Raw genomic sequence first — 18,975 nt, 5'->3', positions numbered from 1 at the left:
GTTCTGCTCCCCACTCTGTCCCTGGTGAATCCTCTCACCCTCTGCATCTCTGGCCTGTACCCCAGTTCTGTATGAATAATTAAATAAATCTTAAAAAAAGAAAGAAAGAAAGAGTATTGGTTACCATAACCATTTAGCCATGACAGCCATTAGAAATAATAATATTCTCATTTTATAGATGAACACATAAGCACTCAGAGAAGTTAAACTATTTGCAGTCTTCAAGGCAGCATAAAGGACTCACAGGCTATTTTTCTCCCAACCCCCTTGATGTCTTTGCTTCTTTCAAGGTTTTTAAATCATGGGTTTCAAAGTTTGTGCATGCGTACAATTTCTTCATTGTACCTGAGTTTGCAGGTACAAAACTACTTGCTGAGTTGTGGTCTCCTTCTGCCTGCATTGCAGAGCAACTAGGACCCTTGATGAACGAATACAAAAGCAAGAAATAAACCTGGCTGTTTAAAGCTCTTGGTATATGGGGAATTTTGCCAGAACATTATTTAAGCAGTCCTGACTTTTATCATTTTGCAGAAACTCCCCAAGTGATTCTGTATCCCAATCTGATCAATGAACACATCTCTTCAAAGAGTTTTAAATGCTGTTTGTGGATCAGCTGCCCCAGCTTCATCTGAGGAATCTGTTTAAAATTCCATGATTCTGGGCCCTCCCTAGTGGCGCCACAAGTGAAAGTGCCGCACTATGGACGTGGCTGCAGCCACTTCAGCACAAGTTCGATCCCCAGCCAGGGAACTGACACCCATGGCGCGGCAGACCTCTCCTGACCTGCCCACTGCTCCCCTCAGCAGTGTACTTCGTCGATCTGCCTGTTCTGCTCCCCGCTCTGTCTCTGGTGTATCCTCTCACTGCCCCTGTGCCTCTGGCCTGTATCCCAGTTCTGTATGCATAAATAAACCTCTAAAAAAATTAAATTGTGTGATTCTATAGTTCACCCTTGGACTGCCTTTCGATCACACCCTAGTGCAGAGTCAAGCTGTAGAACAAGGCGATCCGGTAGCTGTTTCCAGCTCCACATTGCACAGTGCTGTGTGCTCGCCCAGTCATCGTCATTGCTAGTTAATTGCAGCAACTAAGTGAAGGAGTTAAAACCTCCTGGACGGTTGGCATCGTGAAGCCACCAATTTCCTTCCCGTGCTATCCATTGGGACTGACAACAAACCAGACACGTTGGTTGTTTTTGCCTTGACTTTGTAGTTGAGCTCCTTCTCACTATCAGCTTCCACAGGGAGGTTTTTGGAGTCTCTTTCGGCTTCGCAATTAACATGGACTGAAGCTTGAGAAATCGCTGCAGCAATTGAGGGCAGGTGTATCACCAGCCGCATAAAACCCTTCTAGGCTCTGTCAAATAATAATAGTTTTTTTCTTGTAGCACACGGATTTAGAATGCATGATTTTTCTCCTTTCTTAATTGCTTTATATTCTCTTTCGAAAATCAATTTCAGAGAGTGAGGCCTGGGATTGGTCCTACTTTCTTCAAGCTGCGCTAAGGAGACCATACCCACATAAGTACTAATTCATCAGTCAAATGACTCCCTAGTATCAGTCAGGGTGTCATTAAAAAGGGGGAGGAAGGGTGAAAAAAAAAACCTCTTTTTTAAAGCCTAATTTATATTTCAATTCCACCTGGAGCTACAATTTCAAAGAGAACTAAGGCGAATTTTAAATATAATCAGTCACATTTCCCAAGATAATTTGACAGTCAGAAATTTTTTTGTGGGGTTCCTTTATCCAAATTGCCTAGTCATAGTTTCATTGGCCTTTTTTGCCTTTTCAACAGTGCTACTTGGAGGCTGGGGAAGTAGGAGAATGTCAGCTTTGGGGAACTAATCTGTGCAGATAAACGTTTAGTTCCAATTCCACCTTGTTGGCAAGAGATATGAGAGCTCTGGGGGTAATGTGGAGATATTCACCCAGTGGAGTGAGGGTTAACATATCCAGTTCCACGCAAGTTGCAAAGAAAACAGAACAAGACCAAAGAGGTGTTTAAGCCAAAGCTTTATGCCTAAGTTGTAAAAAATATTTCATATTTTGAATCAAAATAGATGGACCAAAATAATTGTAGAAAGAACACAGAGAAGAAAAACCTCATTTGACAAATAGTGCTGAGCTCTTACTGTGGGCCAGGCACTGGTCTAGTGCTGAGAACAAGGGCATCATGAGGTAGATGGCATCCTCGTGGTCTTTATACTTGGAATGGGCCCCAGGGGTAGCATATATGAAGACTGTAATTATTGAATCTCAGTTCAAAGTGAAATGGCAATAGCTGTCTCTTAGAAGGCTTGGAAGGGGTGAAATAAGAGAAACATATAGAAGTACCAAGTCTTCAATCAGGCATGCAGTAAATGGCATCAATAAATAAGACTTATCTGTTTATTTGGCAAATATCTTCGCCATTTAGACATTTTTCTATCTATAAAACCTGTGATCAGCATTCCAGGTAACATTTATACAATTACACACACACATACTATCCTGTTTTCTAGTCCAAATTCAAAGCAAATAAATATTTCTGTAGATAAAAATGGGTTATAAAAGCAGAGTAAAAATGGAAATCTGTGTTTTAAAGTGTTCTTTTATCCTTCTGGGTTCAGAGTCAAGTTCAATGATACAAGAGCTGGAGAGAGGTTTTCTTGAAGCTATGAAAGGTCAAAAATTCTAGACTGGGCACTGTCTGCAGTGGTATTTTATCATGGGAAGCAGGTGTTACCCAGTCTCATAGCCAGGCCTGGTCTAACCTGGCTAACCATCTAATCTAGTCCAGTTAGATGACTGCACTTGCAGTGTCCTGGCAGGACAGGATTCCAGGTTGATAAAACGATACACTCTCTGGATGAGGAGCCAGATGCTGGCTGCTGGCAGAATGTCTTGATGAGGATAAGGAGTGTAGAGGGAAAAAGAAAACAAAACAAAACCACAGCAACTACTCATTAGGATAAATCTAAACAATTTCAAAATGCAGTAAGTTAATTTAGAAGACATAATGACATCAATAGAGAGATGAAAGCTCTCCAAATTAAATGAAAACAATAAGAAAATAAGCTGATGGGGAAGGAGAAAATCTACAAAAAGAATAGCAAATTATCTTGAAGACAGAAATACATCAATTAGGCACCTACAAATTGGACAACCTAGGTGGATAAATTCGTAGAAACATACGATTTCTCAAGACTGAATCCTAACAAAATAAAAGTCTGGACAGACCAATAATGAGTTTGAATTTGTCATCAATTTATTCTAATGGCCCTCCCTGGTGGCACAGTGGGTTAAAGCTTAGCACTAAGAAGCTAAAGCCACTTTGGCATGAGTTCAATCCCACCCTGGAGGTGAACCACATGGCACACCACACCTCTCCTGACCCACCTGCTGCTCCCCTCAGCAATGTACTTTGTCAATCTACCTGTTCTGTTCCCCACTGTGTCTCTGGTGAAGCCTCTCACCGCCCCTACACCTCTGGCCTGTACTCCAGTTCTGTATGCATAAATAAATCAATCTTAAAAAAAGAAAAAAAAAGAAATAGAGTCTCTTACAAGGAAAGAAAACAAAATCACAAAGAAGATATGTGAGGTTAGGCCTGTGTTCTCACTAAAAGAAAGCACAGACCTCGTCTTTCTCTTAACACTGTTATTTTAAATTACGGTAGTATTCACAAATCGCTCAGAGCAAATCAGGGAGATTCAGTCAAAACTCAGCTTTATTTCACTCTTCTATTGTTTGTCAAGATTATAAAGTCAGGCTTTCTATAAAAATGTCAATATCAAAACATCTTTATTCTATCTCCTTTAAAAGGATAGCACAATAAAGGCATAACATTATCCTGGCATGTTATGAATTTCTCCAGCATCCACTGGAAAGGCAGGGATGATGAGGGAGTAAATACCCAGCCCACAGGGCTCACCTGAGGTGGGTGAACCGGAAGGCAGCTGTGCTAGAAATAGTACTACCCTGGAAATCCTGAAATAAAGACCTCATTAAACTCAGCAGTTTTTGTAAATTTGTCAAATGCAGCTCAGAATCTGCAGAGATTAAGCAGTGTGAGAACAAAACAAAGCCATATAATAGATGCAAACCTTATTGATCACCTAGCACCTTCCAGATGATTTATAGTGCACTTATTCAGAAAAGTCAAATATGATAAACTTTAATTTCTTTTTTTTTTAAGATTTATTTATTTATGTATACAGAACTGAGGTCCAAGCCAGAGGTGCAGAGGCAGTGAGAGGATTCATCAGAAATAGGGTAGGGAGCAGAACAGGCAGATTGACTGAAATACACTCTTGAGGGGAGCAGAGGGCAGGTCAGGAGAGGTCTGCTGTGTCATGTGGGTTACCTCCAGGGTGTTGATCGAACTCATGCTGAAGTGACTTTAGCTTCTTAGTGTTGTGCTTTAACCCACTGTGCCATCAGGGAGGGCCCAAACTTTAATTTCTTAAGATTTCCCTAAAACAGGAGTCCATGGTTTTATTCCCAGCAAAGCACCTGAGTCTTTTAAGCATCTTATTTCTGCTAAGTCTCCCTGTGTCTCCAGGTGCTTAACTGTCTTTCTGAAAAGCTAAGGCCATCCAAGCCACATAACTTGGCACTGTCTTTTCCTGAAACAAACCACAGCAAAAGCTTTTAGTAGCTGAGGCAGCCAAATGTGCAAGGGGCCCTCCCACCTTGGCAGGGCAACATGCAATTAAGTGGAAGGTGTGTCTTGCCTCCAGGGGAAAGGTAGTAACTTGACTCTGCCCTCCTCAGAGCCAGGTGAGCGTTTTATATATCTACTTAAGATTTTATTTATTTATGTTTGCATAGAAGAGCTGGGGTATAGGCCAGAGGTGCAGAGAGGGAGGGGTAAGAGGATTCAGCAGAGTCAGAGTCGGGAGCAGAACAGGTGAGTCCACTGACATACACTGCTGAGGGGAGCAGCAGGCCAGACAGGAGCAGTCTGCTGCACCATGTGGGTCAGCTCCCTGACCAGGAATGGAACTCAGGCCGTAGTGGTGATAATGTTGAAACTTTACCCCTAAGCCAGTAGGGAGGCCCATAGGCAAGCCTGTACCAGATTAAGTGAAGGTGACCCCAAATATCCATATACACTGGTATGAGCACAGAAAATTACAATACGCTATTGTTGATTTTGAAAGAAATATGCAGAAAGCTTAATGAATGAATATTTTAAATATCTTTTATTTTTCATGTTTATTATCATTTGACTATTTATGCCAAATTCAAGGATCCAGGGCTCTTTGGAGTTCCTATTCGCCTCCTCTGTCACAGGGCTCCATTTAGCAAATGTGGTTGTGACTTGAAGGATAATTCCCCAGCTCATTATTTACCCTGCATTTTGCCTTTTTTCCTGCCAGGAAGCAAAATGTGCTTACACACTTTTTGTTGTTGCCATATTATGGATAACGGAAGCTTTGCCTCTGTCGGTCACAGCTTTGCTGCCCGGTTTAATGTTCCCACTACTTGGGATTTTGTCTTCTCAGAAGGTAAGTTCTCTTGCAAATGGCGGTCATCATTGCATTCCTTATTTTGTGGTGACAGTAACACTCTCAAAGTTATCTTCAGGTGCAGCCATATCTGATGGATACACCTACTCAAAAGTCCTCAAAACTTGCAGTTGTTTCTTGCCTCCAGAACCCTGCAGGTTTTTCCTGCAGGTGGACGAAACAACAGACCCATGCTCCTTGAGTTGCTTGTGTCAGTAATTGTGCCCAAGGTGTGTCCAGTCTCCCCAGGCTGACATGCGCGTCTGGTCCTTCTCCAGCAAAAGGCCAACACTTTCACATCTTGCATACACTTTTTCTATTCAGCACAATTCAGTCTCACATCATGCTGGAAAAGCAATTCTTGTTTTTAATGAAGAAAAAGCTTCCCTGTTTTCTTTTCTAGAAACCTGCCATTTCGAAAGATAAAGCCAAATTAACTTTCACATGTTTTTCTATTTTGTTCTTGCTGAGAGGAGTTTATTCGTGCTGAGAGGTGTTTCTTACCTTTATACAATCTAAGGATACTGGTCTGAAGAAAATGGATTCAGTTTCCCATTAAATGCATGAAATCAAATGACACCAGAATTTGTCGCCATGCGTTCTCCAGCTCATGAGTGTCCCAGCTATAGCTGAAACATTCTCAGGGAAGATGACAAGTTCAAGGTGCCTGTCAGTGTAATTTATCACCTTTGGACCTGTACCTTCTGCCAGGGTCCAGATACTGCCGCTTTCTTGAGGTTCGTCTGTCCTGTAATGTGCAGGGAGACTTTTCTTTTTAACATGTTCATGGATTCATTTCTTTTTTTTTTTCCTTTTTGGTTTTTGTGTATGTGTGTTCAAAATTTCTTTGAGAGGAGCTAATCCCTTCCTTACTTTCATGTTATTTACCCCTATATTTTTTAAAGATTTATTTATTCATGCATATAGAACTAGGGTACAGGCCAGAGCTGCAGGGGTGGTGAGAGGATTCACCAGAGACACAGTGGGGAGCAGAACAGGCAGAACAGATAAAAGTGCACTGCAGAGGGGAGCAGTGGGTAGGTCAGGAGAGGTCTGCCGTGCCATGTGGGCCAGCTCTGGGATGGAATTGAACTCATACTGAAGTGGCTTTCGCTTCTTAGTGCTGTGTTTTAACCCGCTGCGCCACCAGGGAGGGCCCTGTTTTCAGGCAAGGTGCAAGTCCATCTTTGATATGCTCAATCCCCCTGCTCCTTTTTTTTTTTTTAAAGATTAATTTACTTATGCATACAGAACTGGGGTATAGTCCATAGGTGCAGGCGCAGTGAGCAGATTCACCAGAGACAGAGTGGGGAGCAGAACAGGCAGATGGAGGCAGTACACTGCTGAGGGGAGCAGGGAATGAGATAGAAGAGGTCTGCTGTGCCATGTGGGTCATCTCTCTGGCTGGGGATTGAACTCTCACTGAAGTGGCTGCAGCTAGCTTCAGAGTGCTACACTTTCACCACTTGTACCACCAGGGAGGACCCCTGTTCCTTTTTTCATTCTGCAGCTCCCCAACCCACATAATCCTAACTTGCTTTTTTCTCAGCACCAGTGATTGGAAAAAGAGTATAGGCTATGCTTAAATTCCTGTCACCCGCCTCTGCTGCCCCCCCCCAGAACCTGTGATCTCTAATTGAAGAAGTTTCTTAAATGCTTCAGTCTTCCCTGTGACTCCCAATGAAAGAAATATTAACAGGATGTCAAATTATTACTCCATGTCCTGTTGATTTGGGTGATTTCCAAATATAAGTAAATTTAATAGTCATGTACTTGTCTTTTACCATTTAATAATAATCACACCAACTGAACTGACTTTTTAAAAATAGACATTATGGTAGCAATGAGCTAGAGGAAGACAGGAGGAAGAGGACATAACTTGGAAGGCCAGATTTTGCAGGAGTTGCCAATGAAATATTCATGGCCTTGTGTAGAGGTGGAGGCCTGCCTGAAGGAAGCAAAATTCAGGTACCAGGGGCACTTGCGTTACTCAGGTTCCTGGGTCTTAGTCCTAAAGTGTCAGCCTCAGAAGTTAATCACAGAATCTTAGACTTGGAAGGAATTTTTCTGAGTTACTCAACCTAGGCATGGAGTATTTCTTGCAGACAAGATATTCCAGAGGCCCATGTGTGGACCCATGATGGCTCCTCATGAGGAAATCTGTACCATTCTTGAATAATTTTAACACTAAACTCACATTATGGAGCCCAAATCTGAAACTTAAGTCACTTTGATACTAACTTTTCTCTGACATAAAGATTCCACAAATAGCCCTGATCTTTCTCCCACATGATAGCGTTGGTTGAATTTGAACATAAATATCACTTCCTAATTAAGTCTTCCCTGTTCCAGTCTTTATGGTTTTCAGACCTCACCTCCCTTCCTTAACCCCAACATCCCCATTTCCATAATCACCACCATCCTTTCTCTTCCTAGAACCTAACTCAAGTTTGTCAGTGAGACTTTAGGATGTTTATAAAAATAACATCTGTCACATAACACTCAATACACGTTAGTTCATATTATTATTATTAATATTTTCTTGATATTTATTATTAAATATCAAGAAAAGAGGATAGGTGACTTGAGAAACATCCTCAATATTCCAAAGTATGATAGTCAATCATCTCCCCTCTGGTATTTCAGCCTAAGTTGTTTTTTTTTTTTTTTTAAAAGATTTATTTATTCATTCATATAGAACTGGGGTACAGGCCAGAGATGCGGAGGGTGAGAGGATTCACCAGAGACAGAACGGGGAGCAGAACAGACAAATCAACGAAGTACACTGCCGAGGGGGTCAGTGGGCGGGTCAGGAGAGGTCTGCCAGCCATGTGGATCTCCTCCGGGGCAGGCAGGAATCGAACTCATACGTAAGTGGCTTTAGCTTCTTAATGCAGTGCTTTAACCCACTGCGCCACCAGGGAGGGCCCTAAGTGTTTTTTTTTTTTTTTAATATTATGTGAATTTATTCACCTGTTAAACTTACTGGCAACTTGCAACTCAGGGTCCTAAGGAAATTTAGTGGAGAAAAATGTTCTTTTTTGTCATAAAAAAATTCTCTTTTCAGACAGGACAACTGAACTTTTATTCAGAAATTGCTGACCAAAGCTATAGAGAACGAGTTAGATATTTAGGCAGAAAACTATGCTTAAAACCTGATATTCACCACCACTTATATGATTCTCATCATGTCCCATAATAATCTTTTTTCACACCTGTAAATAGGGAATGGAAATGCTACACAACCCAAAGGTTGTACCATCACATTAAATCATAATGTGAAACCATGATCTATAATACGCATCAAGTCAGTTTGAAAATTGACCATGGAAGTTTGCTTGATAGTATTAAACTCTGAATTCCAGCTTACCTCAGCACCCTGGAATTTCACTGATTTGCATAATGTATCTCTAATATCTTCATCTAAGTTCAGAGTCCTATACATCTATCTCATTAACCACTGTAGCATTAACCTTACTTCATCTATTTATTATGCCGATGATAATTATGTAGAACCTACTGATAACATTGCTGTATTGAAGAAAACCAACAAATAATAAATTTCTCACCTATCTGTTGAATTAAACCTAAAATACTATTTAATATGCCCTAATTAGATATGTCAAAACATATTATTATTGAAAATGTCTCTATATAAATTTTACATGTTTAAATGTGAAAATACACATCCTTGATCATACATACATAGATGCTCTGTATTTTCTTGATCATTCAGTAACTAGATATGTTCTAGAACTCTTTCAATTACTTAGTAAAAATCAGTGAGAAAATGCAGCCCTAAAAATCTATCTTCTTAGGAGAAAAGCCAGAATAAAAATATCTTAATGAATAGGTAAATATTAGTGTTACAGAAAAACAAAGAAACAAAAGCTTTAAGGACTATAGTCAACAATTTTTTTTGCACTTCAAAACTTTATGTTCTAACTAATTTGACAACAAAATTTTTAACAAAAAATGCTATGTACTCATATTTTGTAGCATTCTTTGCACAAAGCTGTTGCAAATGGTTGGCCAGACTGTCCATGTAATCTACTAATCTCAGAATTGTGTTAGCTAAACACATTTGGTCCTTATTCAAGAGTATTTGTTTTATAATAAATATTTTTTTAAGGTAAAGCTATTCTAAAATGAAGGAGTAACTCTGAAGTTATGGTATAATAGTTGGTAATGAAGTTATCGAGGAGTTGGAGAATTAATTTAGTATTTGCCATTCCACTATAGGAGCACAAACTCCTATTAACTCTAGTTTACAACTGGAAAACTCCAGTTACAAATGGAAAAGTTACCATTGGCATATGCCAGATGGTGCTTGGTTTTTTAAAAATTCAGTATCGTAGCCACTCTTTTTTCTCTATAGTTTTCCTTAACAATTCTATTTCTTGTTAAGAATGAAGAACATATTTAAATTCATATTCAAATATGTCCATATTTTTCTCAACAGATTTTGTAGTTGAAGGTCAAAGAGAAATGAAATAATGTCTTTCTTATGCAATGCTATTTTGCCTCCACCATTGTCAATAATTACAGGTTTAATTATTATTTCAGGTGGCATCTACTTATTTCAAAGATTTTCACCTACTGCTAATTGGAGTCATCTGTCTAGCCACATCCATAGAAAAATGGAATTTGCACAAAAGGATTGCTCTGAGAATGGTGATGATGGTGGGTGTGAACGTAGAATGGCAAGTACTGCATTTACTGTTCCAGGTTTCCATTCTGAAAGGACCAGTTTGTCAGAACAAATAACTAAATAAGCAATGAACACCCAGGCAACTATTTGTACCACAGAAAAGAAATATAAAACAGGATGGCAAATTCCTACTCTGTCCTGTATTTTGGGTGTCTGACATCCAGAAAATAATTTTTAACTACTTAATTAATAATAAGTAGTAATAACAATAAGTAATTATTTAATTATTCTGGAAAATTAAATTCATAACACCAGCTAAACTGACTTTTTTAAAAGAGGCTAAAATAGAAGCAATTTTTTTTCTTCTGCAAATATGAAAGTGATATAAAGTGTACTTGAGCTGTGGATGGGAACAAGTTTCTTGTCATTGGAAGTCTAATTACAGAGAGTCTGGAGTGAGTGCACCCAACTCTCTCACCTCTTTTCTACCGTAGGAGTCAAAGCATAGAGATGTCTTGAAACTATAGAGACAGGGGTGATAGGCTTCCGAGCAGATTTCAGTCCTATCTTGTTTATTTGGCTGATTACACATTCAAGACTTGTTCAAGTACATCCTTGATCATCAGGAAGGATGTTAAGAACCAAAGACAAAGACATTACTGATGAAATACAAATGTGTGCAGAAAAATTCCAAAGTGAACATTTTTCTTTTTAATGAAGTGTTTCAAAGTGAAACAATCAATTAAGAAGTTTCATCTTTACAATGTGAAATCACTCATTTGACTGATTTCCTCCATGAAATGAATGCTTTTTTCCATTAAATTAATTGGTTGCTTTAATTTTTAATTCCAGCTCGTGTGAAGAACATAGATGTGAACTAGAAGAATTTGCAGTGTCATGATCATTTGCATAATGATGTTTTAAAGCCTTAGGTGTTTATTCCTTTCTCATCTTTTGAAAATAAGTTTCATATTGAAGTCTGTGTAGTTAGATTCTTCTAAAGCATAACAACATCTGTGTTTGCCTCTTTGGAACAAGTTGCTTTGTTAAAAATTAAATAGATAAGACAAATAATAAAAATATTTGTTGCTGGCAATTTTGTAAAAGGTATTTACTAGGGTCTTTTACTCTTAAAATTGATGATAGCCCACGACTGTTGGGGTGTTCTAGAAATATGCCTCCTTCCATGGCCATCTGCTCACTGTCCCAGAGTGGGCTCTTACACAGCACAGCGAAACTAGAGTCCTGTCCATTATACCACCAGGTGACTTTTCCCTTTAAGGCATTTTCACCACACAGAAGCTTTATGTGATTCTTGTCTTTTCTTATTAAAATATTTCATGTCTTACCAATGCCTTTATTTAAACATCTCCTGATTTTTCTATTAAAATTATTTCCTGCTCAAGCTGATTTCTAAAATATTTTATTTTGCATTTAAAGTCACCTTATCTGAACTTGAAACAGTGTAGAATTTTTCCTGGGGATCTATTTTAAAGGGGAAATGTGCTTCTGAATGATTTTCTGAGAATTACTATTTAAAGGAGATCATATTTTTCCAAATTTTACAGATATGGTTCAAAATTCTATAATCTTAGGTATGTTATTTTTGATGGAGAAGAACTCTTCTATTTATAAGAGAAGACAATGAACTAGATCTAGAATTTGACAATAGGTAAGTGTGTCAGATTCAAGAGAACATCAATGATAGAATCTACAGAAAATTCAGAGACCTCATTTTAGTTAATGATTTTTAACCACTTCATATACATATATACACATACATACACACATGCATGGGAACACATAGCAGGGATACTTAGAAATGGTAATCTCTCTTCTTCTCTTCCTCCCCTAGGGTATCTCTGGCATTCATAATAACAAATGGAGATATTATCTAAAGATCATCCAAAGAATAGGAGATCCAAAATTTAAAAGTGGATAGCACCTTGTCTTACTAGTTTTTGAAGGCAAGTGTCATCTGTAAAAGGAGTTCAAATATTGTCCTTGTAGAAGTTGTTATACCATCTATTAAGTTGCAGTATGGTTTTACATTGGTTGTACGTCTGATTATGAATCTTGGTTCTTGATTTTCTGATTTTGGAGAAAAGATTCCTGTCATTTCCTGGGAGATTCTCTTACATGTGTCCTTTCATGGATATCTGGTTAGGACTGTCCTTGGCGTCAACATCTGAGAGAAACCGTAACCTTCAGTGTGTGTGTCATCACCAGCTTGCAAACATCTCTAGTTAAGCAAGGATGCGAAATAAGCTAATGAGAACAGCTCATGCTCAAGACTCTTGTTTCAGGCTGACCTTGGGCTTCATGATCAGCACCGCCTTCTTGTCCATGTGGCTCAGCAACACCTCCACAACTGCCATGGTCATGCCCATTGTGGAGGCTGTGGTGCAGCAGATCATCAGTGCTGAGGCAGAGGTTGAGGCCACTCAGATATCTGACGCCAGCGGTTCCACGAACCACGCCCTGGAACTTGATGGTATCTCATGTCCACTCAGTTGCCGTGGGGCCTAACCATGTGGGTACTAGGTCTAAATGCCAGAATGTTGGGTCATATTTTGAATTGACTGTCCATATATATATACAACACGAATTTAGCCTTCCGTTTTATATGTTGGCCAATACTTACACAGGGAATTATATGACCCAATATTTTATCTGAAATGAACAACTGAATATACATTATTTGGCAAAAAAAGGAGGAATGACTTATAATTTCCATTTTCATGGGTCTCTGTCTTTTTCTCTGCAACCACCCACTCCCAACCCATGCCCTCATTTTTATAAGTACACCTCCAGGTTATTCTTTCAAATTCTAATGAATTCCCTTCATAATATTGGGAGCCTTTACTTGGTACATTCTACTTGGAAATAGTATCACATTTTGTGGTGTTTTTTCTGGCTCTGATAAACTAGTCTGATACAGAATTTATTATTACAATGTATTTAATGTTCATTCAAATTTATTTCTTTTCTAGTAATGTTTCTGTTTTCTCCTACACACAGTCATTTATTTGACATATACTTCTTGATTTAATGTTTTGCAGAAAGTATTAATGGACAAGAAACAAATGAGAACAAAGAGAAAACAAAACCTGTTCCAGAGTAAGGAATATTGATATTTTGATTAGGATTTCTAAGATACCATTTAATAAAGTTTTAAGTGGATCAATTTGTTTTCCAGATACAGTAATGATGCAGGGAGAATTTCAAGCAAGATGGATCTGGGAAAGGTACATTGAGTTTGATTCTTTCCATATAATTATTTATGAAATTAGATTAGATCTGTTGTTTGATATGTATGCATTTAAAACCGTGTTATTGCTCACTTGTCTATAAATTACCTTGCTTGCCTAAGTCAAAGCATATATAATGGTTTAATAAGCCATATAAGTAGATTGAAGTCAACATCCTTTCAGAAAAATTTTAGGCTCTGAAAATCACCATCGTATTTTTTTTCTTTTACAAGCTTATGATAATGGCAGTAAGTATATGCAATTTAAAGAACTATAATTCTAGTCTCAGAATACTGTTCAATTTTCTTATTAAAATCTTGCTGGTTGAGAGCCTGATTTTCATTGGGATCATTGTTATTTCTTCCAGGTTATGAACTTAAAGCAACACCTATTCATGTAATTACAATCCAGTTATCTTTAGTGTTCCTATTACCACTAAGTAATTCAATGTAAAATGCATGAGTTGCTACTGTCAACTACAGATGGAAGAGTTATTGTAGCCATTACAGCTATTAAAGGAAGTAAGGAGACTTTTGTAAACTATCCCAAGGAATTCATTTCCCCAAAATAAATCACTATAAAATCACTAGATGTATTGGGAGCAATCTATCTGAAGACCATGGAAAGATAATGCTGCGTAGAAATAGTGCTGTGGTAACCATGGCATCAGGAATAGGAGAGGGAGGGATATGTTTCTACCTCAGGCTGTAGTGCATTAGCATGCAATCAGTAGGAAAAAGAAACTCTCCTTTTTATTATTTACAGAAATCTTCAAGGAAAGTGGAATTTCTATGTAAAGAGAATATAAATGCATAGATAAGTTTCAAACCATTAACTACAGCATACATTAAGGTTTTAAATATGAGAATTGAATATATATTTATGAAAACATTATCATCTTTCAGGACAGAAATAGTTCTTTTAAAACAGAAAATCAGCAGTATGCCAGGTGTATTAGAGAAGAATACATTAGAAACAGACTTAAAACTATAATGAAAATTGGCAAGGCTCAACACAATATACACTCAGTAACTTTCCTGTAATCATCTTCAGAAACCCAGCTTTCTGGCCTGAGAGGTTGGTTCATAGCTCCTCATATCTATCTGGCCTTCAGCATTGTCCTAGGCATTTCAGGAAGGTCTAACAATAAAAAGACTTGTTCCTGTTGTGGGTAGCTCAGAGTCTAGTGGAGAAGATGGACTTAAAAAAAAAAAAAATTGTGACAGGCTCTCCTTGATGGTCCAGTGGGTAAAAGCACAGCACTATGAAGCTCTCCCAAGTCACTGCAGCATGTGTTCGATCCCCAGCCAGGGAGCTGACCCACATGGCATGGCAGACCTCTCCTGACCCACCCACTGCTCCCCTCAGCAGTGTATTTCAGTTCATCTGCCTGTTCGGCTCCCCACTTTGTTTCTGTTTCTGGTGAATCCTCTCATCCCGCACACCTCTGGCCTGTACCCCAGTCCTCTAAGTATAAATAAATAAATCTTTTTTTTTTTTTAAAGGGGTGACTTATACCACAACAAAGGCCAATGCTGAAGCCACGTCTTCCAGAAACCTGAACAACTAGCTCAACTGGGCATGTTCAGGGAGGAAGTATGAGGCAGAGTGCTTTGAGATCTGAATCTGGAAGGAAGTTATCACCTTCAGCTAGAGGAGTGCAAACTCCATTTTCACTCTGTTCACCAGTTAGCCCCATAGCACAGTCTATTGTCTGAGACAGACTAGTTATTCCACAAATATTTATCAGCATGAACTAATAATGAATGGCAAAAGAGGTATTTTAATGAGCGGATACAGTGAAATCAGAAATACAGTGTAGAGAGAACACAGCTTTTTGAGGAAACATCTCTAGTGTAGGTCTAGGAAGAAGCTGATGTGTTAAGTGAAATGCTTGAAAAAGTTGATCCAGGTAAAAAACAACTATTCATGTATATAAATGCATTTGGAGTGTATTTTAGGGGAAATCCAGGGTTTGGAATTGAGGGGGCTAGCTGGTTAACACTGCCCGTGGGGAGTTTACTGTGCAAAAATATAAAGAGCAGAGGAGATGGTGTGAAATGGATTCAAGATAAACCAGGCTTTGAGAATGAGAGAGAAAAGTATGATGTCTCTTTTAGATAAGCTCAGTAAAGGTAGATTTGATGGCAGTGATTGAGAAGAAAATGCAGAGGGAAGAATAAGTTTTCAGTGGACAAAAATAGGATAACTTGCGTGCTTTGTAGGGAATTAAGATTAAGGTCTATGTTGAGAAGGGACCAACAGGAACTTGAATGCTGAGCTAATCCGCTTTCTTCCAGAACCTGATGCATAAAAATTCAGCTTAATTGTTTTATATAAAAAAACAATTTCTATGTAAAAAACAACTAAGGGACAGTTTTTTTTTTCTTTATAAGGATATGCTTTATAAAAGATTCTGGAAATTATTATTCTACTTTTTGTAGTTTAAAATGTGTTTTGATGATTAGCAATTGTAAATCTCAGCAATAAACACTGTGTATTTTATGTTATGATTATGATATAGTGCACCTGGTCTTTGTCAGGGTTCTGCTACATAAATTAACAACAAAAGATTATTTGGAAGCATCCACATATCTATCTTTTGTGTGGTTATAAGATGGAAGGAGTATTTATATTCATATTGTTTGGTCTTCTGCTTTCTTCTTGACTTAGGTAGAACATCTGTTGAATTAAAAGAAATCCCATGTGGTTTGATTTTGCTTTTGAGCTGCAAATTACAAAAGATCCAAATATTACTCCTTTGAGGGGGAATGATTTAAAATGAATTTCAAAGAAACAGAAAAATTTAAGGGCTTAGATTTCTTTGGTACCCTCTATTACTTTTCCGTGTTCCAGTTTAAAAAAAAATAAATTTTATTTCTAGTGAAAATTACTAATTTTAGAAATTTGATTTACCATTTTTAGTAGGAAATTAGGGTTTTTCCTGAATTTAATTAAAATTAAATCAATATAAGACAGTTGATAAGCTTGATATGCTTGCTTCATTTCTTGGGTTACATACTTTTCTCTAAAGGCAATAATGTCATATTGATCCATATGAAGTTTAATATAGAGAGAGTAGAAAGTTACCAATAAGTAGATGAAAATAAAGAATTGCCACCAAATAAATTCTGAATGTAATGATTTCAGTAATATTTATTAAGAGATATACATTTAATATCTGTTCAACTCTAACTTTCTTAATAAGGCCTGCCTTCACAATGCATATCATAGCAGCCAATATATCTTTCCTCTTTATACCCCTAAATCTTACTCTTTCCAAAGCTCATCTAGCCTTATAAACTTTCTAGTTTGTATAATTTTTGTTGTTTTATTTGCTTTCTGTTTTCTCCATAAAAAGTAAAGATTCATCAAGGCAGGAATTTTGTCTGTTTACTTGTATCTTAAGTCTCTAAAACACTGACTATAATAGAGTAAGCATTTAGTAGGTATTTGTTGAGTGAATTAATTCAGTTTATTAATGCAGTTATTTTCTGAAATAACTGCAATGGAATCAAAACACTTCATTTTGCATATAATCTGTAACCAAAATAGAACACTGATAAAGGTTGAATGACAAAACTGTGGGTGGAATTGATTTTATTTTTTTTTAGCTTTACTGACACTTAATTGATACAGAATATTTTGCAAGTTTAAGTTGTAAACTTTGATACACTTATATACTGCCATATGATCACTACCATAACCTTAGTTAGCACCTTTGTCAGATTACATGATTAAAACTTCTTTGTTGTGATAAGAACTTTTAAAAGCTACTCTCATAGCAGCTCTCCTATATAGTTAAGTCATAATTATTATACTGTTTTTAAAATCCCCATAATTTATCAACCTGAGAACAGAGAAATTGTTCCCAACATTGCCCCATTTCTCCCACCACACTTTGATATAGTGCCAGTTGTCTTTTTTTTTTTTTTGGTTTTGTTGTTTGTGCTTTGGTGCTATATCCCAAATATGCATCACCAAAATCAGCATCAAAAAACCTTTCCTTATATTTATTTTAGGAATTTTTTGCTTTCACTTACTGTATTTAATTATTTAATCCCTCTCAAGTTACCATTTTGTGATAGGGCTCCCATTCATACTTCTGGATGTTGTTTTCCCAGCAGTATTTAGTATCCTCAGTGCCTGAGTAATTATTAGTTGACTGTATATGAGAGTTTATTTGTGGGCTGTGCTCTAATGGTTTGTGTTATACCAGTACCATTCAGGTTTGGTTATTATAGCTTTGTTGTATAATTTAAAATTGGGAAGTATGATACCACCAGCATTATTCATTCTTAGGATTACCTCAGCCATTCAAGATTAACTTCGTTTTGGGTAGAAAGAAATTAGGGTTTGAAACTAAAAATTATCATCCCTAGAATTCATGTTAATAGAACTACAGAATTCTGATATAAATGGTAATGATAACATTGTTGTTGCTAATTTTGCTGTTGATAATGACTATTTGTTGGCTTTGAGAATATAGATGTCCAGTTGTCCTTGAGATTCTAGGACCTGATTTAGAAGTATTCATATCTGAATCACATTCATATGTTGAACAACTAAAAAGACTTGTTTTCCTTGCTCTCCAAGTTTCCTTCTATGTAGGCCATAACTAAGATTTCAGCAGAGCTCCCTACTTATGCCCAGAATAAAAATAGGGGGTAGTCCATAAGTCCTGAATTTCTCTAAAAGTAGCTGAAATATTTGTAAAAAAAGAAAAGGAACAAGAAGACCCAAAAGGACACTGACAATAAATGGAGGGCTCTATTTGTCAGACTTGTGCAGAACAACTGGGATACCAATCATCACTTATATGATTTCCATGATAAGTAAGTTCCAGTATCCAAAATTCAGCTTTTAAATATCAAAATAGGAATCAAGTTGCTTGGATTTTCTCTCCCTTATAAGCAGAAACATTATTCAGGGAGCTACTCCAGATTTTTACATTAACTCAATTTCTAAACCTCCAGGCATCTTCAAATGAAAGGAATTTCAAAATCAGTATGCTTTTAATGAAAGGACTGAGATAATTGTTTTCCATTCATATTACACAATTTGTAGTTCCCTAAAGGGAAAAGTTCAAAGGAAAAATTTCCTTGAACAAATTGCATCTTGCTTTTAATTAGATGTTGTTTTGTTCAGGAATTTAAAAAATCCTTATTATTAAAGATCAAATTCTATAAGGCAGCACTACTCTGTTTTCCAAATAACAATATTCAATGTTTTCCATCTAACAATCATAAACATGGTTTATGATAGCAGGAACAGGAGATATGGACTCTAGAATATCTGATTCCTAGATCAATTGTGAAAAGATAATTTAGGTTAAATCACATAGGTCATACAAACAAAATGTGGTCCTCTTTGAATACTCTTGTATTGGGTAAAATTGTTGTTCCTGGTGAGGCATAAGCAGGCCTTACCTGACACACCCACATGTCTCTCTCTTTTTTTTTTTATTACAAAAGTTTATTTTTACATCATTTTGTACATTTTTTTTCCCCACCTCGATTGTAATCCCCGCGGGTTTCCCATCACCAAATCACCCGTATGCCATCACCATAATCCCGTGCAT

General features: G+C 37.4%; 1 protein-coding gene across 1 annotated transcript in view; it reads left to right on the top strand.

Moving 5' to 3' along the window:
- Nucleotides 1–18,975, top strand: part of SLC13A1 (solute carrier family 13 (sodium/sulfate symporter), member 1) — a 68,420-nt gene that overhangs the window by 7,618 nt on the left and 41,827 nt on the right. Inside the window, exons 2-6 of the mRNA XM_004677170.2 lie at nucleotides 5,364–5,492; nucleotides 10,059–10,195; nucleotides 12,450–12,637; nucleotides 13,206–13,263; nucleotides 13,343–13,391. Of these exons, the coding sequence (XP_004677227.2) occupies nucleotides 5,364–5,492; nucleotides 10,059–10,195; nucleotides 12,450–12,637; nucleotides 13,206–13,263; nucleotides 13,343–13,391 (561 nt within the window). The remainder of the gene's footprint in view (nucleotides 1–5,363; nucleotides 5,493–10,058; nucleotides 10,196–12,449; nucleotides 12,638–13,205; nucleotides 13,264–13,342; nucleotides 13,392–18,975) is intronic.

Source organism: Condylura cristata, unplaced genomic scaffold, assembly GCF_000260355.1.
Source record: "Condylura cristata isolate star-nosed mole 26May11 unplaced genomic scaffold, ConCri1.0 scaffold00005, whole genome shotgun sequence".
Lineage (NCBI taxonomy): Eukaryota > Metazoa > Chordata > Mammalia > Eulipotyphla > Talpidae > Condylura > Condylura cristata.
Note: the sequence above shows the minus strand (reverse complement) of the source record. Positions and strands in the feature narration are given on the sequence as shown.